The sequence below is a fragment of the Macaca nemestrina genome, chromosome 2, assembly GCF_043159975.1.
Source record: "Macaca nemestrina isolate mMacNem1 chromosome 2, mMacNem.hap1, whole genome shotgun sequence".
In the NCBI taxonomy this organism is placed as follows: domain Eukaryota; kingdom Metazoa; phylum Chordata; class Mammalia; order Primates; family Cercopithecidae; genus Macaca; species Macaca nemestrina.
Genome location: NC_092126.1, coordinates 4,833,319 through 4,855,464, shown reverse-complemented (window position 1 = coordinate 4,855,464; position 22,146 = coordinate 4,833,319). Strand labels below are relative to the sequence as shown.

Genomic DNA, 22,146 nt, shown 5'->3' with positions numbered 1-22,146 from the left:
CTTACCAGTGTTCAGAGACATGTTATGCACACAAATTCAGCAAGCTATATTGCTCTGTCCACCACCCAGAACCCCTGAGTCCATCCCAGTCTAATGCACTTGCCATTCCAACCTGGCACATCTTTCCATCAAACCTTTCTGCTTTGTCAAAATCATCCCCATTTACCTCGTCAAGGCGGTGGTGTGGTGGTCATTTTCCAGCTTCTTGTAGGCCAGTGCTATGACTCGAAAGCCCTGTGTCGTGTAAATCTGAAGCTCACTAACAAAACTAGTGGGTACTGTTTAGAAAGAAACACAGGGTTAGTATGCAGTATTTACTGAGGCAGTACTGTCAAGGAAATTCTTTACAAACATCCAACTTTTGCCCAAGAAAGCACACCTCTACAAAGATATGTGAACAAGCCAGTGAAAATTCTGAACACAACTACATTGTCAGGGTTGACCTCTTCAGACGTAGTGAAGCTAAAATGAGAATGAAGCATTTGAAAAAAGAAAAAAAGATAGAAAAAGTGTAGAATTCTTTTTTCTTCAGTTTAACCAACAAACATTTATTGAAAATCTACTATCTGCCAGGCATTGGCTGTGCAGAGATTAAATCACAAGCTCTGCACCCAGAAATAAGACTTCACATCTACAACTATCAGATGTTTGACAAACCTGACAAAAACAAGCATGGGGAAAGTCTTCCCTATTCAATAAATGGTCCTGGAATAACTGGCTAGCCATATGCAGAAGATTGAAACTGGACCCCTTCCTTACACCATATACAAAAATTAACTCAACCTGGATTAAAGACTTTTAAAACCTAAAACTATAAAAGCCTGGAAGACAGCCTAGGATAGACATTCTGGATATAGGCACGGGCAAAGATTTCATGACAAAGATGCCAAAAACAATTGCAACAAAAGCAAAAATTGACAAATGGGATTGAATTAAACTAAAGAGCTTCTGCACAGCAAAAGAAACTGTCAACAGAGTAAACATACAACCTACAGAACAGGAGAAAATTTTTGCAAACTATGTATCCAACAAAGGTCTAATATCCAGCATCTATAAGAAACTTAAAGAAAATTTATAAGACAAAAAAACCCCAAAAATCCTTATTAAAAAGTGGACAAAGGACATTAACACTTTTCAAAAGAAGACATACATGAGACCAACAATCATGTGAAAAGAAAAAAGCTCAACATCACTGATCATTAAAGAAACGCAAATCAAAACCACAATGAGATACCATCTCACACCAGTCAGAATGGTGATTATTAAAAAGTCAAAAAACAGCAGATGCTAGTGAGGTTGTGGAGAGAAAGAAGTGCTTATACACTGTTGGTGGGAGTGTAAATTAGTTGAACCACTGTGGAAGACAATACAGTGACACCTCAAAGTCCTAAAGACAGAGATACCATTTGGCCCAGCAATCCCATTACTGGGTATATAGCCAAAGGCAGGTAAATCATTCTATTAATAAAGATGCACATGCATATATATGTTTATTGCAGCACTATTCACAATACCAAAGACATGGAATCAACCTAAATGCCCATCAATGGTAAACTGGATATAGAAAATGTGGTATATATACATGATGGAATACTATGCAGCCATAAAAAAGAATGAGATCACATCCTTTGCAGGGACCTGGATGGAGCCGGAGGCCATTATCCTTAGCAAGCTAACATAGGAACAGAAAACCAAACTTATATGTGGGAGTTAAATAATGAGAACACATGGGCATGTACGGGGGAACGACACATACTGGGGCCTATTCCGGGGGAGGGTGGGAAGAGGTAGAGGATCAGGAAAAATAACTAATGGGTACTAGGCTTAATACCGGGACAATGAATTAATCTGTACAAGAAACCCCCATGACTCAAGTTTACCTGTGTAACAAACCTGCACATGTACCACTGAACTTAAAATATAGGCTAAAAAAAAGAATGACATTGAAAAAAACTCACAAGTTCTGCTCTAAGGATTTCTGTCTAATTGAGTTACAGCCAGCAGAGTAACAATGCAATCAAATGAGATCATTGCTATCATCCAGGCCATTGCAGCATGCTGTGGCAAGCGTCTGGTGGTGTATATACCAGCCTGGGAGGAGGTGGTTCAGTAAAGGCAGCATTCTGGGGCCGAGGGAGAATCATGAGCTTAGTCATGGAGGCATGAGAGTAAGCTGTGAAGATTAGTTCAGCTCAGGAAAAGCACAGGATGAGGAGTGGTAAGGTCCATCTGGAAAGGTCACTGGGAGTTCAAACCTGAAAGCCTTACATGTGATCCTAAAGAAATTTGAGATTATCCTGGAGCCTATGAGAGCAACTAAAAGAATCATGAGGTAAAGAGTCTGGTCACAGTACAGAGGGCAAATCAGAGTTGGGGAGACTGGAGGCAGACGGTCAATCCACCAACTATTGAAGTGATCAAGAATGATGAAGGCATGAGCAGATGCAGTGAAGGACCACGGATTAGCAACTGACAAGACAGAGGCACTAAGTGGGAGTAAGAAATCAGGGATGATACCTAAATGGGGTGGGGGTGGGGGATGGTGGTATCATGCACCAAATAGGAAACTGGGGAATACAGGAAATGAGAAAGACAAGCTTGGCTTTCGTATTGCATTTGGAATGCCAGTGAGCCACCCAATTGGTGATGACCCATAGGCAATTGGATTAATAGATCAAACGCTGTGGGAACATATTTATCTGGAGATACAGATTTGCCAGGTGTAATCCAAGTCAAGTTACAGACCTGTCTCAGGTTGGCAAAAGCTGGCCACCCTCTCTGGTGCACCTTTCATGAATGCCAGTCGGTCACCTCCCATCTCTTGGACAATGACTGTCATTCTTTGCAGAGCTGAGGAGAATGGGAACTGATGCAGGATTGCGATTCCTTCCACTGGGACCTGGTTGAGGGATGGGGAAAGGAGAGGAACCTGCTGATATAGCTTCTGGCTACTGGGAATTAACCACTCCTTCCGTAGTCTTTATTTTAATAAATAAGGGGGAAGGTCTCACCCATTTTCACACCTGAAATTCAAAGACACATCTGTGACCTGTCAAAACCTGGGGGCCCGAAGAGAGTTTCTCTTTGAGTTTGGGTGTTGTGGGGTGAAGAGCAAGCAGGGCTTACCTGGCTGGCTGTTCTGCAGGGCTTAACCACCGTGGCATGTGCCGGCACTCCCTTGATGCTGAAATCGTCCCCAGAAAAAGCCATTTCCTGTTTCACAAATAGGATATTTCATTGCAGAGATACATTTACTGTTTGCCCACTGATACTATGTTTGAACCCTCCCCTTGAGAAAACCCTCAGACCACCTCAATGTGTTTTCCGTGTCTCTTCCCTCAGAGGTGAACCAGATTTATTCTGCCACACACACACAAAAATAATAATAATGCATTGAAAATGCTGCACAACTTGAAGGGCAGACACTTTTGAATTATTCATGCAATTTGTCTTGTTTTCTCTGTTGGAATGCTCTGTGTAAAGGCTCGTTCTCCATTTCTAAAGAGCCTAGCTTGAAAGTCATGAACATGAAAGGCCAGACTTCTTTTGTGTGAAGCAAGCACCTTCTGTTGTTCTTTTCCTGCACTTCACGGCTCTTCCTGCCCTTGCATGTCTGAATAATTTGGATGGATGGTCCTCAGGGCTGGGGTAGGGCAGGGCAGAGACTGTGATATACATGGTTAATAATCAGTAATTGCTATAATAACGACCCTAAATTATAGTCAAAGGGGCCTTTTGCCCAAAGACAACGCAGTGCTTTGTAATCATCTCATTGAGTGGCTGACAAGGTCCCAGAGAGGAAACTGCAATCCCTATTTAAAGATATGGAATCGGTAACCCAGAAAAGATGGAGGCTTGGCAAAGTTACATCAGATTGCTATGAAATAATGCTCCAGGAGATTTGGAAGGGACCCTGAAGATTGTCTCTTTCAGTGGTGCTCCCAGTGTGCCACCAGAGGCGAGCGCTACATGTAGCGCAGGGAGAAAGGAAGGGATTATGGCTAAGTAGTCGGGGATGCATGTCCCTTAATCCTCATCTTTAGACCCCACCTTTTATTTCATCTGGAGTGACTCCAGCTATTCAGTCTTTACAGTGTTTCTGGAGAATGTTTCCTTTTACAAAAAGATTCCAGATTGTTTGTCTTGTTTTGTGTTATGCGAACACCACTGGTCTAATTCATTTTATGGTCATGAGAGCCAAGGCCCCAACATGAGAGACAGCTTAACGGGATTCAGCAGCCAGTTAGAGCAGAGCCAAAACTAGAATCAGAAAAGCCAGATTCCTGAACTACACGCTGGCTCTTAAATCTAGTTTAGAGTCTCAACAAAAGCTCTTTAGTGGTTTTCCTTTTTGTTGTTTCTAGTCTTGAAAATAAAATCAATACTAAATTAATAGAAGTAAGACTTATAGTCACCATGAGTCTATGAGTTATCCTGAGCGCTGGAGAAAGCAATGTTTTCTGATTCCCATATTCTGGAAAATCTTTGAAACCAGACAATGCTCAGAGAACAGTACAGAGAGATGAGAAATAATTACATAATAATGACAATTCTATTAATATGATTGAACCTTTAATATTTGCCAGGCACAGCACCAAGGATTTTTTTAATGCATCAACTCATTTAATCCTCACAATAGTCTCATTATGTAGATGCTATTATTAGCTTCATTGCACAGATGAAGAAACCAGGCTTAGATGAGTTTGCCCTTCACTACCAAATGTACTCCACATTGGACACCTCACCTTTTATAAGAATTACATTGCTCTGATATTGCCTATGTTGCTCTGGCATTGAAGAAGCTTCTCAGGTTCTCTGAAGAGCAGAGGCTTACCCAGGTGGTGGCTTCAAACATTTTGAGGTCCAGAGGGTCTCCCTGGATGGTCCCATCAAGAAGGATCAGAGAGTGGCAGCTGGCCATCGCCGCACACAGTGGGCCCCATGGCAAAGCCTGGCCTGAGGCAAAGCTGTGAACTTCCTGAAAGCTTAAGGAGAAAAAGAAATGGGTTTCCATTCTATCTCCTCATGCCAAAACAGAGCATCTTGGAGGTGAACAAACATCTTTATAAAACATAATTTAATATGCTTTGTTGCATTAATAGCCACTCTCCAATCCTCCCACATTAATTGCTTCATTCAGCCAAGTAAGTTCACTGAGTATGAGAAAGGTCTCTGAGGTTTTATTTTGTTCGTTTTTTTTTTTTTTTTTTCCGGATACAGGGTCTCACTCTATCACTCCGTCACCCAGGCTGGAGGAGGGCAGTAGCGTGATCTCGATTCACTGCAACCTCTGCTTCCCAGGTTCAAGCGATTCTCCTGCCTCAGCCTCCTGAGTAGCTGGAATTACAGACAGCCACCAACATGCCAAGCTAATTTTTTGTATTTTCAGAAAAGATGGGGTTTCACCATGTTGGCCAGGCTGGTCTTGAACTCCCGACCTCAGGTAACCCACCCGCCTCGGCCTCCCAAAGTGCTGGGATTACAGGTGTGAGCCACCGTGCCTGGCTAAAAACATTTTTCCAAAGAACACTGCATCCCCCTCTTCCACCCTGGCCTCTTGTGTCCCTATCCCAACCATTATCCCCACCATTTCATTTTAGATGAGAACACAGTCTCATCTAAAAAGCTATTAAAATACAACTCAAATGTTACAGGCAGGGTGCCTTCACTGATTCAGAGTGGGGGCCATTAAGTTCAGCTCTGGCATCACAAGAAGAATGTCGCCTGCAGCTTGGTTAGTCACAGCCCCTTCTCAAATGTGCAGCACAGATGTTGGTTCTCAAAGCAGCTTATGCCGTTTGGAGGACGTCTGAATGGTGGAAGCTTCATCCTACGTGGGGGCAAAATCTGCTCCTGGGAGCCAGTGACAGCTCACTTGCTCCCGCTCCTCCACATGCCAACTTCTTTCAAACTTACGGATCAACTCTGCCGTTCCCCTTCACCTCCCTCCCTCTGGTGTTGCACAGGAACCTCTAGTAGTTCCTCTAGTAACAGTTTTATCAGGCCTCCCTCTCACTTTCCTTATTCTTCTTTTTTGGAAAAGTTCCTATTTGTCATTGTCTGATCCTGGAGACCACATTTCAAGACAGACAATTACTTCTGATAATATGGACCCTGCATTTATTTAAAGATAACCTTAAATTGCTCTAGCCCTTTGCTTTGAAAGCAAACATATCGCAATGTTAACTCACAATTCAGCCACATGGCTTCCTGGCTTTTGCATTCAAGTTTCCTTTTGTCACACTAAGAGTTCAAAAATGTCCTGGCTTTGTATTGACCCTGTTAGTTATATTCATTATTATGTGTTAAGAGAGCAACTCATCTTGGTGGGTTTACCGCATACCCGATGGTATTTTAGTAAATATCTAAAAGGAAGAGACCACCAGCAGTATAGTTAACACAGAAACTTAAACTCACACTGAAAAGCAAAATACAGATCAGAAAAAAAAAATCTTATTTTTACTATGAGACGTACACTGTCACTAGTCTGTAATTCTGAGTATATAATTCTGCATTCCAGAGGATTGGGCCAGACTCTGGTTAGCACAGCAAATACATAAAGCTCTCTATCAATCCTGTCGGTGCATTTTTATCTGAGTATTTCTGGTTATCAATCCCTGATAGCCTTTAATAGTTCTTAAAGTATCTGGCACAACAATCAGGGCTTTTTGGAAAAGAAGAAATATCAGAGATGAGCTCACGTTTAACGAGAAGGCATTTAATAGCCTCTAAGTCAGGTGCTCACTTCTTACCTAGAATTAATTCTGTTTTGTTTCATTTTATTAATTAAATTTGCCATTTTTTATTTTAATTTGTTGTTTTAATCATTGGACTTCAACTTTGATCTGCAGGCAGGCAGGCAGGCAGGAAAGAAGGAAGGAAGGAAGGAAGGGAGGGAGGGAGGGAGGAAAGGGAGGGAGGGAGGGATCATTTACCCTCCCTGATATGTTATCAATAACATATCAATTGTTATTACTTCAATGTAACAAGTCACTTTTAGAAACAGAAAGTTTCCAAAGTTTTATGAATAATATGGTATCAATTCAGTAAGTGGAACATTCAAAAGACAGAACATATTGAGTTCATTTTAGATGAGCAATTACTGTGCACCTACTATCTGTGCCTGGTACAGAGCTACAGCACTAGAGATGCAAATCTAAACAAGAACAAGACTGCTCTTAAGATGCACACATATTTGAATAAATGTACACATATTTTGTAGAAGCTGAAACAGAAAAACACTAATGAACCATGAGACGAAGTATATATCTAAATCTACCCTCTAGGAAAAATGAAAAGAACTTTAGAGTTTAACACTTTAAGAGGCTTCTTCTGTACACTAAAGTTAGAAGCACAAGGATCACTTTTTTAATCCAGGAATTAGACTTGTTTCTAAATGGTATTTTAATACCACAAGTATTAAACTATGTGTAATTAGCATATTTTATGGATAAATTACATGTCATCTCTATAATGCCAAAGAACCACCATGAACATTTCATGCACAAAATGCTTTGTGATTTAAGTTACAAGTGTTACAGGAGAAAACTTTCATTTTCAAAGGAAACATAAATGTCAAGTGCATCAGAGATTTCATGTTCTGATTCCCCAGGAGTTCGTAGTGAGTAGAAAAAGCAGGGAGAGATGCAAACTCAAACATGGCCACAAGAGGGCCACAGGACAGGGCTGTGCAAATCTTTAACGCACCGTGCTGAGAACTGCCAAAACTGTCTTCACTTGCTAGGAAAAAGGAGTTTCAGCCCGGCGCAGTGGCTCACGCCTGTAATCCCAACACTTCAGGAGGCCGAGGTGGGCGAATCATCTGAGGTCAGGAGTTTGAGACCAGCCTGGCCAACATGGGGAAACCCTGTCCCTACTAAAAATACAAAAATTAGCCAGGCATGGTGGCAGGCACCTGTAATCCCAGCTACTCGGGAGACTGAGGCAGGAGAATTACTTGAACCCAGGAGGCGGAGGTTGCAATAAGCCAAGATCACGCCACTGCACTCCAGCCCGGGCGACAAGAGCGAAACTCCCTCTCAAAAAAGAAAGAAAAGAAAGAAAAAGAAAAAGGAGTTTCCAGCAGCCAGAAAGTAGAGTTCTTAAAACTGGAATACCAAGAAAAATGAGTACACTAGCTATGGTTCTACAAATGTTCCTGTTCCCTTCCTGAAGTTCAGGGTACAAAAGTCAGAGCAGTGTTCTTCCTCCTAGCACATCAAGAGGCTTCAGCTTGAACCAAGAATGTTACCTCCCGAAAGGACAGTATCCTGGTAATGTCTAAATGACTTAGACTGCGTCAACGTCATGCTGGAAGCAAATTATATTTTAGCAAGGATTTGGATGCACTGTCAAAGCTTCATCTCCCGGATTTGGGACTGGCATGGGACTGCACTGGGATGGGGGAAAATGGGTATGCTTTAGTGAGGCTTTGAAGAATTCAAGATGAGAAGTTAAAAGAAGACACTTTGGCAAAAGATGAGATGTTAAAAGAAGATACTTTGGCAATCATTGTTCACCAAAGAAAAAGTCCAAATGTCTCCATTAGTAATTTCAAGAGAAAACACGGAATTCTGGGAAAAGAGACACTAGAATGCATTTAGTCCAAGGTACTCACCCATTCCTATCACAGGACACGACTCCCCAGAGGTCCAAGCCATCCCTTGTTAAGGTGCCTGTCTAAACAGAAACAAATGCTGCATTTACTCTGAAGATCCAGGCAAGGCGCGGTGGTTCATGCCTGTAATCCCAGCACTACGGGAGGCTGAGACAGGAGAATCACTTGAACTCAGGAGTTGGAGACCAGCCCAAACAACACAACGAAATCACCTCCCTACTTTAAAAAAAAAACAAAAAAAAAAATTCCAGGGTCCCCATAGTGAAGACTCCATAGTGCAGATAAATAAGGTATTTCTGTAATGAGAAAATGCTTCACAAACATATTAACAAGATCAAAACTTCAAGGAGGGGCACCATGAGGGGGTCTCTGGAGTGCCCGCTGGAAGCGTGATGAGCTTATGCCAGTTGTCTAACAAGCTGGAACTTAATCTTTTCCAACTTTAGTGTCCTCCATAACGACGACAAAAAAAGTATCTTCCTCACAACTTCAGAGGATTGTTTTGAGGATCTAATGGTAGCCTAAATGGATGGGAAAGTCCTCGATATAAAATGGGTGAGTCCTAGTTTCATAGCAGAAGTTTAAAATATGTCATTAAAATAAGGAATAGAGTGGAATTTTTACCTACAGGGCACTGTGTGTGAAAAGACTCGAAAGAAATGGTTTGCTATTTGGTAAAAAAAAAAAAAAAAAAGGTGTTGGTATTTCTCTCAGTGCAATATAATGGTTAAGAATTTAGGTTAGGTTTAAACACCAGTTGTATGACCAGAGCAAATTAATCCCTCTAAATATAAGAGCTCTTATTCGTAACATGGTCATAATCTCAGAGAGTTGTGGTGAAGATTAAATGGGATAACATAAAGTGTTTCATTTAACATCTAGCATACAGTAAAAGCTAATAATAATCATAATTACTCATAATTATTGCTCATTTTTTATACAAATTCAGGTCACAATTATCTCTCCCACTCCTGTTTCTTTTTCCAAGTCCAAGGATATAATCTCATAAATAGAATGTTATTTCTTACGTTGCTAGTTTGATCACAAAATAATATTAAAATGGTGGTAAGAGTTATGTTGACTTTCTGTTCTTGGTAGATCTTTCTGATATTCCAATAATTATAAAATACAGCCCTGATCCCATTAATTCTCAACTATCGAAACCTTCAGTATACTGCTGAATGAATATAATTTCAGTTTGGGAAAATAAAAGAAGTCCTCAAAATGAATAGTAGTGATGACTGCAGAACAGTGAGAAGGTACTTAATGCCAGTGAACAGTACAATGAAAAATGACTAAAATAAATTTTATGTTATGTGTATTTTACATTTAAAAAGTAAATTTAAAAAAGAAGTCAACAACGGCAACAAAAGCCTTCAATAACTCTCCATTGCTTAAAATATATGTAAACACTTTCTAAGCCAGACATTCAAGGTCCACAGATAGCCTCTCCCATTACCAACAGCCTGCTCTAGTCAAAACCACACTCTCTTGCTTTCCTGCCTCCATGCCTCTACCCATGCTCATCTGTTCACAATGCCCTGAAAGGCGTTTCCGTCTTATTCTCTCACAACTCCCACCTTCACCCCAGCATATGTGTGTACAGACTAAACAAATACAATAAAGAGATGGTAGAATAAGAGGCTGGTTGGGAATAACTGGCAAATAATCAAGGGTAGTTTTAGACAATAAACTACAGATGGGAAAATACAGCCAAAGTTTGATATGAGTCTCATAGTAAGGAACAGTTTAATAAACTCTTCCTTTGTTATTCATTCATTAATTCAATCAGTCTTTATTGCACACTAACTCTCTGCCAGGCAATATTCTTAGCATCAAGCATACAGCAGTGACGAGAGTAAAGGGTTTAAATTTTGTTCTTTGTATGAAGGTTTTGACTGCAGAGAAAAGGGATGCTATTTTAATTGCTTGTCATAGGATATTGAAGTTGGAAGGACCCAAAAAGATTCTCCTATTTAGCACCCACTTCTTCTCTAAACCTTGGACTCTGCGAGCTTAAGAGACGTATCTTTGCCAGATCACGCATCTAACCAGGGATAAAATGAAGACAGCCACCCACATTCTATGTCTCCTGCCTTGCAAGAGGGTAAAAGCAGATACACACGATGACAGCAATGGTAAAAAATGATGATAACAATAAGGATGAAACACACATACCTTGTCAAAGCAGACCAGGTTTAACTGTCCACACACGTTGATCCTCTGGGGGCTGATGCAGAAGATGCCGCTCTTCTTCAGCCTCCTCTGGGCATAGATAATGCCTGTGGTCAGAGCGGCAGGCAGAGCAGGAGGAACCGCAATTGTGATGACGTCAAGGGCTTTCCTCATCACCTCCTCTGGAGGTTCCTGGACGACAGTCACTCTTTAATTATTACAGACAAATCACTGACGAACAGCATATGATTCTTTGCTTTTTTATTTTTTTTGAGATGGAGTTTCACTCTTGTCACCCAGGCTGGAGTGCAGTGATGTGATCTCGGCTCATTGCAACCTCCACCCCCCGGGTTCAAGCGATTTTTCTGCCTCAGCCTCCCAAGTAGCTGGGATTACAGGCACCCGCCACCATGCCTGGCTAATTTTTGTAGTTTTAGTAGAGACGGGGTTTCACCATGTTGACCTCAGGTGATCCACCCGCCTTGGCCTCCCGAAGTGCGGGATTACAGGCGTGAGCCACTGTGCCGAGCCTTCCTTCTTTTTGTTTACTTCTTTAGGTCAAATTTCAAGAAATGATATCAGTGGGTTAAAGGCATGACCATGTTTATAGCTCTATCTTTCGCCAAATAGCAATAAAAAAAAATGTGATTTATATTGTTACCAGCAAAGAATAACGTACTAGTCTGCCATGACCTCACGAAAACTGGGTGTCTGATTTTATTTAAAATCCCTCGTTCGATAGCTATAAAAATGCTACTTTATTGAAAATATATTCTCAGATTGAAAAGGAAAAATAGTATAAAGTGTGAGGAAAAGAGAAATACATTGATATACCAATCAATAAATAGTTTTATCCGACTATCCCATGAAGTCTGTCTGTTATTATGGACTTAGTGATCAGTTGCTGATTGGGATCTGGAAGTCCACACACAGGTTTCAGGGCTTGGCTTTGTTTCCCAGGTTTGTAAACCACATCCTAGATTAAAGCCAACATGTACAGTATGAAATATATATAGATGAGTATGTACACATTTAATAAAAGAGCAAAGACAGCTTACCCCACTGAGCACATAGACACACAGAGTATAGATCATCCCAACGGTGGCTGTTCCTACAAGGCACAGGAGGAACCTGATGGCATCCCTGTACAACTTAAAATTCATTGGCTTGGGGTAGAGAATGGATCTCACAAGGTCTCCCTTTGCAGTGTTGAATCCTGGAACAACAAACGCACACCGCACACTCTCAGGAGACCAACAGTAGTGGTCTCCTGTTAGTGCTCTTCCAAACCTCAACACTGCTTTTGTTTCTCTCTACTGATATTTGAACAGTGTTTAAGCTCAAAGGCAATTGAAAGATAGCTAGAAAAATCCATAAATGCTAGAACGGAAATCTCTATCTCAGAGCCCGGTACTCTCTCTGGCCTTCCTTTCCTCTACTTCCAATTTCAATGCATCCCGGAGATAGGAAAGCCCCGTACTGGGTGCACAGCACAGCTTTGCCAAATAGAATTTTATTTTAAGAAAATGACTCAAACGTGTGCATGCACGCGCATGTCACTTGAATTAAAATTAAGTGGTCCAGTAAATACTGATGGACTCACTTTTCTAATACTTTGCAATGTTACATTTGCAGTTTCTAGCCCACCCGAGAAAGAACTTGGGATTCAGGATTAGAAGACCTGGGTTCTAGGTGCAGCTTCGTCAACTGCTGGCCATGGTATTTTAAAAAGTTCATTGAATTGTGTGGCCTCAGCCTATTCATAGGCATAGTAGAAGCAGTAAGCATCTCTGCTCTGCTTGTTTGATATGGTGGAAAGAGTTTATATACTGCAAAGCACATAAATAATAATTAGTGTTATCAGTACTATCATTTTTACTAACAGGCATATGCCATAGTTCAATTGGTATTTAAAACATATGGATTTATATATATTTGGTGTGTTTTGTACCTATAGGTAAGACTTCTCCTTATCTATGGGTACAAAAAAAAAATGGAAAAAATGAGTAAGGCCTGCTATTTGATAGTACAAAGGGTGACTATAGTCAATAATAACTTAGTTGTATATTTTTAAATAACTTAAAAAGTGTAATTGGATTGTTTGTAACTCAAACGACAAATGCTTGAGGGAAGAGATACCCCATTCTCCATGATGTGCTTATTTCACCTTGCAGGCCTCTGTCAAAACAGCTCAGGTATCCCATAAGTATATATACAGCTACTATATACCCACAAAAATTAAAAATTAAAAAAACTATGATTATAAAGAAAAAACAGCTTCTCTTCACCTAATAAATTTAAGGCACTAGACAAACTGAGCAAAAATATATCATTAAAAATAAGAAAAAGGAGGTGATGCTAACCGGTCTGCAGTACCACTGCTCTCACGCTCCCAGAGCAAGCTGCCTTGGCCTGGATAACCTCTGTTCCACAGAAGAGGACGTGCCGTTTGTAATCCGCTTCACTCTGTGTTTTCCAGGGCACAGAGCTATCCATCTTGGGTAACGGAGTTTTGGTGACTGGGATACTTTCTCCTACAGAAAACAAGCATGTTGTTTTGTGAGGCAGGATGACTTCCCTCATTTAAATCATGCCTGCACCCACTCATCATACAACAGACTTTTTTGTGTGTGCCTACCATGTGGCAGAGACAACCCTAGGTATTGGGGATACAAGCATAAACATAGTCTTTATTTCTAAGAGGTCTGCAGTTTAGAATAGGAGACAGATAAGTAAACAAATAAGTATAATACAGTATTATAAATACTATAGGTATTGTAAATCAAGCACAGATGTCAAGATAGCTGGAAATAACTATTTAGGGAACCTCAAGCTGTGCAGTCAAGAATATGGAGTGTAGAGTATAAAGGGCCATGAGAGCTATCTAGGAGTCAAAGCATGGAGAACTCTAAGTGTCCACAGATATGTCTAAAGGCACTGGTGGGCTGGGCACAGTGGCTCATGCCTATAACCCCAGTACTTTGGGAGGCCGAGGTAGGCAGATCACCTGAGGTCGGGAGTTCGAAACCAGCCTGACCAACATGGAGAAACCCCATTTTTTGTAAAAATACAAAAAATCAGTCAGGTGTGGTGGCTCATGCCTGTGATCCCAGCTACTCAGGAGGCTGAGACAGGAGAATCGCTTGAACCTGGGAGGCAGAGGCTGCAGGGAGCCAAGACTGTGCCACTGCACTCCAGCCTGGGCAACAAGAGTGAAATTCCATCTCAAAAATAAATAAATAAATAATAAAAATAAAATAAAGCCACTGGTGACTGAAGGAGGATGTGGAGAGATTTAACCACTTTAATCAGGAGAGTAACATCATATTTATGTATAAGAGAGAGCACTCTGTCCATAGCACAGGGAATGAATCAAAGTCTGGTGAGGTTGGAGGCTGGGTATCCAATTGGGAAATAATCACAGGAATCCCAGTGGCAAGGGATGAGGTCTGAACTATGACAGCCGGCAGTGGGAATAGAAAGGAAGCACTGCATTCAGGAAACGAGGAAGTGGCCGGATACAGTGGCTCACGCCTTTAATCCTAGCACTTTGGGAGGCAGTGACAGGCAGATCACTTGAGCCAGGAGTTCAAGACCAGCCTGGGCAACATGGTACAACCCTGTCTTTTCTAAAAATACAAAATTAGCTGAGCGTGGTGGTGCATGCCTATAATCCCAGCTACTCTGGAGGCTGAAGCACGAGAATCACTTGAGCCCGGCAGGCAGAGGTGGAAGTGAGCGGGCATCACACCACTGCACGGCAGCCTGGAAAACAGAGTGACACTCTGTCTCAAAAAAGGAAAGAAACAAGGAAGTAAGGAGCTACAAAACTTGAGAAAATGTATTGGCAGGTCATAGAGACAGAGAAATTTGCAATGCTTTTCTAGTTCCCGACCTGGGAGAATAAGCAGAGGCTCAACATTATTCCTCAACATAGGGATTCTAGGAGGAGAGAAAGAATTGTCTTTTGGCCACTGTAAGTTGAAGTTGCCTTGTAGAATGACCATGTTGAGATGCCTTGTAGGCAGTTTGAGATTTATTTGGATTTGAAGCTCAGAGGAGAGGCCTGGACTAGAGATATTTAGCCAGAACTCATCAGGTTTTAGATGATAATTAAAGTCACAGAAGCAGACAAGTTTACTTAGAGACCAAGTATACAGTGAGAAGAGGAAAGGCCAAGGATGCAGCCATGAGCAGCACCAATAATCCAGGAGATGGAGGAAGAGGAGCAGCAGAAGAAACTGAATGGGTATAGTCAGTGGTAGAAGAATTTGGAGAGAGAGAATTATCTTAGAAAGTTATAGGGAAGAGAGTTTTCAGAAAGAGAGCGGGTCAGAATAGTCAAATGGAACAGAGAGGACAATAAGTTGAGAAATTTAAAGAATCAGGCTGGGCACAGTGGCTCATGCCTGTAATCCGAGCACTTTTGGAGGCAGATCACTTGAGGTCAGGAGTTCCAGACCAGCCTGGCCAACATCGTAAAACGCCGCCTCTACTAAAAATACAAAAATTAGCCAGGTATGGCGGCGCACGTCTGTAATTCCAGCTACTTGATGGAGGCTGAGATGAGAGGATCGCTTGAACCCGGGAGGCAGAGACTGCAGTGAGCCAAGATCAAGCCACTGTACTCCAATCTGGGCAACAGAGTGAGTGAGACTCTGTCTCAAAAAGAAAGAAATTTAAAGAGTCCACTGGACTTGGCAATTGGGACTTTAGCAACTTTTACCAGTGCAGTGGGAGAGGCCTATTGCAGAGGCTTGAAGTGCTAATACAAGGTAATGAATGAAGCCGTGAAATAACTGTGGGTCTGTTCTGAGGAACAAGTTTCTAAAGTCTTCTACTGGTCTCTGCAGAGTGGTCAATAGAAAGTCAGAGTTGCATTACAGTATATTAAGGCTACTTTCGTTAGGAAAATGGTAGTTGGCACTGCAGAGTCCCAGCATTACAGGATTTTTAGGAATCTATGGATTTTTGAGGGAAAAGAACCTGCCTTGCCATGATCTGTGACACATTTATTCTTTGTCAGCTAACATAGGAAGGTGTGTACACTTGTCTCCATTACCTGTCTTTCTGGGCTGCCTGGGAGAAATGGATTTGATCTGAACTTGAATGGGAACCATGATACACCCATGAGAGTGCGTTCACAGCCTCCATGTAGTCACAGCCTCTCATTTCATCTCCGAGAAACACTCTATGATTCTTCTTTATCTTATAGAAGTATCAGCTGAACATCTCATCATTATGCTATGTCAGTGAGAAATCAAGGCAGTGTAATCTTAAGCAAGTCACCTCTCTGGACCTCAGTTGCCGTGCCTGTGATGTGAGATAACCTCACAGGTCCCACCCAGCTCCAGTATGCCATTTGTAAACGAACTACAGTGAGTCCGAAACACCCAGTGTGTATTTTGGAAGCAGCAGGTTTTTCCAAATGCTGCCTCATGAATTTCTTAACATTTTCAAGCCAGGCCAGGAAGAATTTGAATGACCCCTGTGGGTTTCAGGATGTCGCTGATGATTTTCAAACCCTCCAAGTTTATTTAAAAACATGTTTTATTTAAAATAAATAAGCATAAAAGTCACAGACAATTCTGAAAGATCTAATGATCTCTACAATCTTTTAAGGTAAATGAGAGGGTTATAATAATCTTTTGTTCAAGAAAGAAATACTAAACACTCAAAAACTTGTTATTGTATCAAACTTAACACATAGAAAGAGCTTTAATTTGAACCCACAGATCCATTCACAGCAGGACTGAGTAAGATTTGTGGAAACAGGAAGGTCCTATAGCAGACAATGCTTTACAGCCAGCCGTTGTCATTCAGGGAGAGGAGGAGTAGGGACCACAGTGGCGAGGAGTGTGGGCCAGGCCACGGAGGTTGCCAGCTGTGGAGATAGAACTGTACCTGTCAGCATGCCTTCATCCACCACACAGCTGCCTTCAATCAGAACGGCATCACATGGCATTAGCACTTTGTTCCCTGTCAAAATTAATAAATCTCCAGGCACCAGGACGTGTGATTCCAGCTCTTGAACTCCAGCTGAAAGTGGGAGGAGACAGAGTTGAGTCAGGTTATTTTCCCACAAAAACATAATCCAACATCTGCTTAACTTGGATATCAATGAAAAAGCAACCACGGCATTTTTTTTTTTTTTTTTTTTTTGGAGAAAGGAGAACATTCCTCAACATTGATTCAAACTTTGAAAACAAAAAGAAAAGAATGTAACAAAATAGCTACATAAAATAAAAATCTTTGTGTGGCAAAATAATAAGAAAAAACTAATGACAAATTCAGAAACAAATTTGAAACTTACATTACAGATAAAAGGTTAATATTCCCAGCTGAGCACAGTGGCTCATGCCTGCAATCCCAGCACTTTTGGAGCCTAATGCGGCAGAATCATTCGAGCTTAGGTGTTTGAGACCAACCTGGACAACACAGCAGGAGCCCCATCTTCACCAAAAAATAAAAAATAAAACAATTAGCCAGGCATGGTGACACACACCTGTACTCCCAGCTACTTGGGAGGCTTGAGGTGGGAAGACTACTTAAATTTGAGCTCAGGAGGTTGACACTGTAGTGGGTGATGATCGTGCCACTGCACTCCAGCCTGGGTGATAGGGCAAGACCCTGCCTCAAAAAAAAAAAAAAAAATCCTAATAGATAATGAGTTCCTTTTAAAAAGAGATCTCCAGCAAATAACTGTATAGCAAAATTGCTAGATATTATCACTTCATACACACACACATACACGTGGTGTGTTAAGTGTCTGCAAAGCTGTTCATTCTTACCCATGATAAGAGAAATGAAAGTCCTTCCCTCCTTCCTCATTGCCTGCCTGCCTTCCTTTACTTCTTTTCTTCCTTATTCAGTCTTAAAGCTATTAGGGCTGGTGTAAGATAGGCATCCCTGCACGGGGCTGGGTGGGGTGGGCTGGCAGCCTGCTCTGGGGTATTGGAGCCTAAGCAGGATGGAAGGGTGTTTCCATGACCTGGTACAGGGTGTCAGAGCTTGAGCAGGGACAGAAGGGCCCCCATGGTGGCAGTGGCCTGCTGTGGGATGTTGGGACCCAAGCAAGGTGAAAAGGGCGTCTACATAGGAGTGGGATGAGGGGCAGTGGGAGCATCAGTGGTGATGAAAGATTGGTTGCATCCAGGCAGAAATGGTACAATAAGTACAGTAGTCTCCCTTGATCTCCAGTTGCACTTTCCATGGTTTCAGTTACCTACAGTCAACTGCAGTCAGAAAATATTAAGTGGACAATCCCAGAAATAAACAATGTATAAGTTTTCCAACTGTGCACCATTCTGAGTAGAGTAATTAAATCTAGTGCTATGCACTCCATCCCACCCGGAACAGAATCCATGCTATATACACTCCCTGCTTGTCAGTCACCTGACTATTACATTGCCTGTTGCAGTATCCCTGTGCTCATTTCAGGTTACCCTTATTTTACTACTTGTGCCCCAAAGCACAGGAGTAGTAATGCTCTCAATTCAGTTATGCCAAAGAGAAGCAATAAAGTGCTTCCTTTAAGTTAAAAGGTGAACGTTCTTAACTTAAAGAAAACAAAACTGTATGCTGAGGTTGCTAAGATCTACAGTAAGAATGAATCAACTATCTGTGAAGTTGTGAAGAAGGAAAAAGAAATTTGTGCTAGTTGTGCATCGCACCTCAAACTGCAAACATTACAACCACAGTGTGAAGTGCTTAGATAAAATGGTAAAGGCATTAAATGTGTGGGTGGAAGACATGAACAGAAATGTGTTCCAAATGACAGTGATCAGACTCAGTACTACCCATGGTTTCAGGCATCCACCTAGGGTCGTGGAATGTATACCCTGCAGATAAGAGGGGACTCCTGTAGATATAATGAGGTTAACTAGCCAGGTTTCTCACTGAAGAAAGGAAGTTACAAATAGAGAAAGAGATACAACTACAATAGACCCTGTGATAGTAGATTCCAATGAAAAATATCAATATACTAGATAGAGAGACAGAAATAATATAGATGTAAATATGTGTGATTATAAGAATATATAAATATGTTTGCTAGTCTTTTTGTTTATACACCAATAGTAATGAGCACACCCAGTGCCCAGATTTTGGCTTCTAAATTCCCTTTCTCACAATAAAAAGGCTTCCTTAGAGAAACGACTGAGTACAGGCTGGGCCAAGAAAAGTATAATGTAAGCTAGAACATCTTGTTGTGCCATTAAGTAAAGAAATGCTCAAAGAATGATGGGGACATATCACAAAACTATCAAAGCCAACTTTAAAGGGGTCTCACTGCCTAAATCTGTAACAATTTGAACATCAAAGTAAATAACGATAAGAAAGAACCATAACCATCAAATAAAATAGGGATTTATGAGTTCATAATGACTTAAGTAAATGAATAAATAAATAAGGAGAAGAGACAGATTTTCCTTGCAGCAAAATGGCAATTAATTAATGTAGAAGGAGAGATAACATTAGAAAAATCATCATTTGGCAACTATCAAGGTAATAATTAATTTGGCCAAGAAACACCAATGTATACTAAAACTAGAGGATGAAAAATTGATGAAGATGGTTTATTTATATCATCTCAAAGTATCTCTCAACAAAATAACCATTAATTACAAAAAGGAAAAGAATAAATATGCAATGGAGAAACCTGGCAGACACCATTTAATTAAGTAATATAAGTTAGCATCACCAATAATAGGACAAATTGAAATTATGCACCATCTAAGAGGAAGCAGTGAAAACACAGCATCATGTGTGTGATATTCCAGCCAAAAATGCATACCCTGAATTTAACTATGAGGAAACATCAGCAAATGCAAACTGAAGGACATTCTATAAAATAACCAGAGTCAGAAGAGTCAAAGTCACAGAATTCAACTAAAAATTGAAGATTAAAGAGACATAGCAAACAACAGCATTGTGTAATCCTGTATCTCTTTTCTATTAGAACATTATTGAGACGATTGGCAAAACATGAACAAGGTCTGACCATTAGTTGGGAGAAATGTGTCAATATTAATTTCCTGGTTGCACTGTCCTTCATGTAGGAAAATGTCTTCGTCTTTAAGAAATGCACAGTAGACCCCATCTATCCAAAAAAAAATAGCCAGGCATGGTGGCGCACACTGGAAGCTGAGGCGGGAGGATTATTTGAGCCCAGGAGATCGAGGCTGTAATGAGCTATGATTGCACCATTGTACTCAAGCTGGGCAACAGAGCAAGTCCTGCCTCAAAAAAAATAAATGAATAAATAAAATAAAATAAAGAAAGAAAAAAAGAGAGAGAGAAAAGGAACACACACAAAAGGATGTGCAGGTGATGACCACGGAGCTACATGTCAGCAACTTATTCTCAAATAGTTCTAGAAAAGAAGTTATTTAAACTATTCTACAACTTTTTTGTAAGTTTTAAATTACTTTCTAAAAAAGAGAGTGAGACATATATATGAGATAACATTGCTCACCTTATGATTAGAAAAATGTGCAAAATTTCCAGCACATTCTATTGGCAAGGCTGGTAGGAATCAGTCACTGACACATTTCTGGTGCAAATGCAAACTGGCACAATCTTTACGGAGAGAAACTTTGGCAACATTTTTCTAGCAAAAGTACATATGCACTTATTTCCTAACCTAGCAATTTTACTTCTCAGAATCCGTGCCGAAGATATACTGGCGAAAATATGAAAAGACATATGTACAAAGCTTTTTATTACAGCACTATTTGTAGTAGTAAAAAACTGAGAAAATTTTTTTCAATAGAGGATTGACTGAATAAACAATGGTTCCTCCACACAAGAGAGTACCATGCAGCTGAAATAATGAATGAAGAATATCTATATATACTAAATGGTCCCTGAGAAACATAGTTACGTAGGTAAAATATACACAGTAGGAAATACAGTTAAATATGTTTGATATATCTCTATTCATCTAGAAGACAGCAGTATAAATATATAACCTGTTTTGTATATGTAATACAAAACTGAATATTATATATAATCTGTTTATATTTTTAAATGTAAGAATAAATAAAAACCAAAATGATGATTCTAGAGAGAATGAAGACATAAGTCAGAAAGGAGAGAGATATTCCCTGGAATATCTTCTGTCCTATGGATTTGACTCTCAAACCATGTAGATATTTTCTATATCTATACAAAATAATACAAATAAAAATATGAAAAGCTAACACTAAAATCTAAAGCAAAAAGAGCGAAATAAACCTATCAAGTTGCTGGCATAACCAACAGAAAACTATTTTGAGTGACTTTAATGAACAATGTATAATTTGGCTGTACATTTCTAACAAGATGTCACAAATGGGAAAACAAAAATTCTAAAAACATCTTAAACTGTTTTTAGGAATTATATCAATGCTGAGTGCATTGGTTTGTCACTCTAAGGTTATTATATACAATGGGATAAAGCAAAAGAGTAATCTCTTCCTGTTTTTGAGAATCAGAACTTTGGGCATAGAGATAAGAGAAACACAAGTACAACGAATAAAGTAAAGTAAAAAGCCCATAGTTCTAAACTTGAATTGGAAATTATAAGGTCAGTATGACTATGAATTCTAAACTTGAATTGGAAATTATAAGGTCAGTATGACTATGAATTCTAAACTTGAATTGGAAGTTATGAGGTCAGTATGACCTCATAATGCATTTTATCTTAAAAAACTATTTCCTAAGTATGTTTTCAAAAAAGACCTAGAAACAATGACTAACGCCATTAAAATGAGTACTTGTAACATTCTCATTGAGGTTTATAGTACCGTATCTGGTACTGCTACTTCACTGACCATTTTTACGTATGGAGATGGCTTCTTTCTTTAAACCTCATAAGCCTAACTCTGCTAGCTTCAGACTTTTCTTCTGTAGTTTTCTTACCTCTCTCAGCCTTCATAGAATTAAAGAGTTAAGGCCTGACTCTGGATTAGGCTTTGTCTTACAGAAGTGTGACTGGTTTGAGCTTCTGCTCAGACCACTACAACTTCCTCCACATCAGCAGTAAGGCTGCTTCGCTTTTGATCATTTGTGTGTTCACTTTTGGAGGAGTGCTTCTCATCTCCTTCAACAACTTTTCCTTTGCATTCACAAAGGAAACTGGTGCAAGAGTCGCAGCTTTCAGTGCATCTTGGCTTTCAACATGTCTTCCGCACAAAGCTTAATCATTTCTAACTTTATTTGAAAATCAGAAACACGTAACTCTTCCTTTAGCTAGAACACTTTTTAGAAACCAGCGTAGGGTTATTTATCGATCTAATTTTAATACTGTTGGGTCTCGGGGAGCAGGGATGCCCGAGGAAAGAGAGAGAGAGATGGGAATGGCCAGTTGGGGA

The 22,146-nt window shown here is 40.3% G+C and overlaps 1 protein-coding gene across 5 annotated transcripts in view; it reads right to left on the bottom strand.

Moving 5' to 3' along the window:
* The window catches only part of LOC105470832 (ATPase 13A4), a 169,874-nt gene that overhangs the window by 61,989 nt on the left and 85,739 nt on the right, over nt 1–22,146 (bottom strand). For all 5 annotated transcript variants that reach the window (XM_071090649.1, XM_071090645.1, XM_071090647.1 and 2 more), the window contains 9 exons: nt 16,697–16,831; nt 13,156–13,326; nt 11,851–12,008; nt 10,796–10,984; nt 8,618–8,679; nt 4,835–4,985; nt 3,127–3,213; nt 2,746–2,899; nt 167–278 (listed from right to left, as the gene is read on the bottom strand). In XM_071090649.1, the coding sequence (XP_070946750.1) occupies nt 167–278; nt 2,746–2,899; nt 3,127–3,213; nt 4,835–4,985; nt 8,618–8,679; nt 10,796–10,984; nt 11,851–12,008; nt 13,156–13,326; nt 16,697–16,831 (1,219 nt within the window). The remainder of the gene's footprint in view (nt 1–166; nt 279–2,745; nt 2,900–3,126; nt 3,214–4,834; nt 4,986–8,617; nt 8,680–10,795; nt 10,985–11,850; nt 12,009–13,155; nt 13,327–16,696; nt 16,832–22,146) is intronic.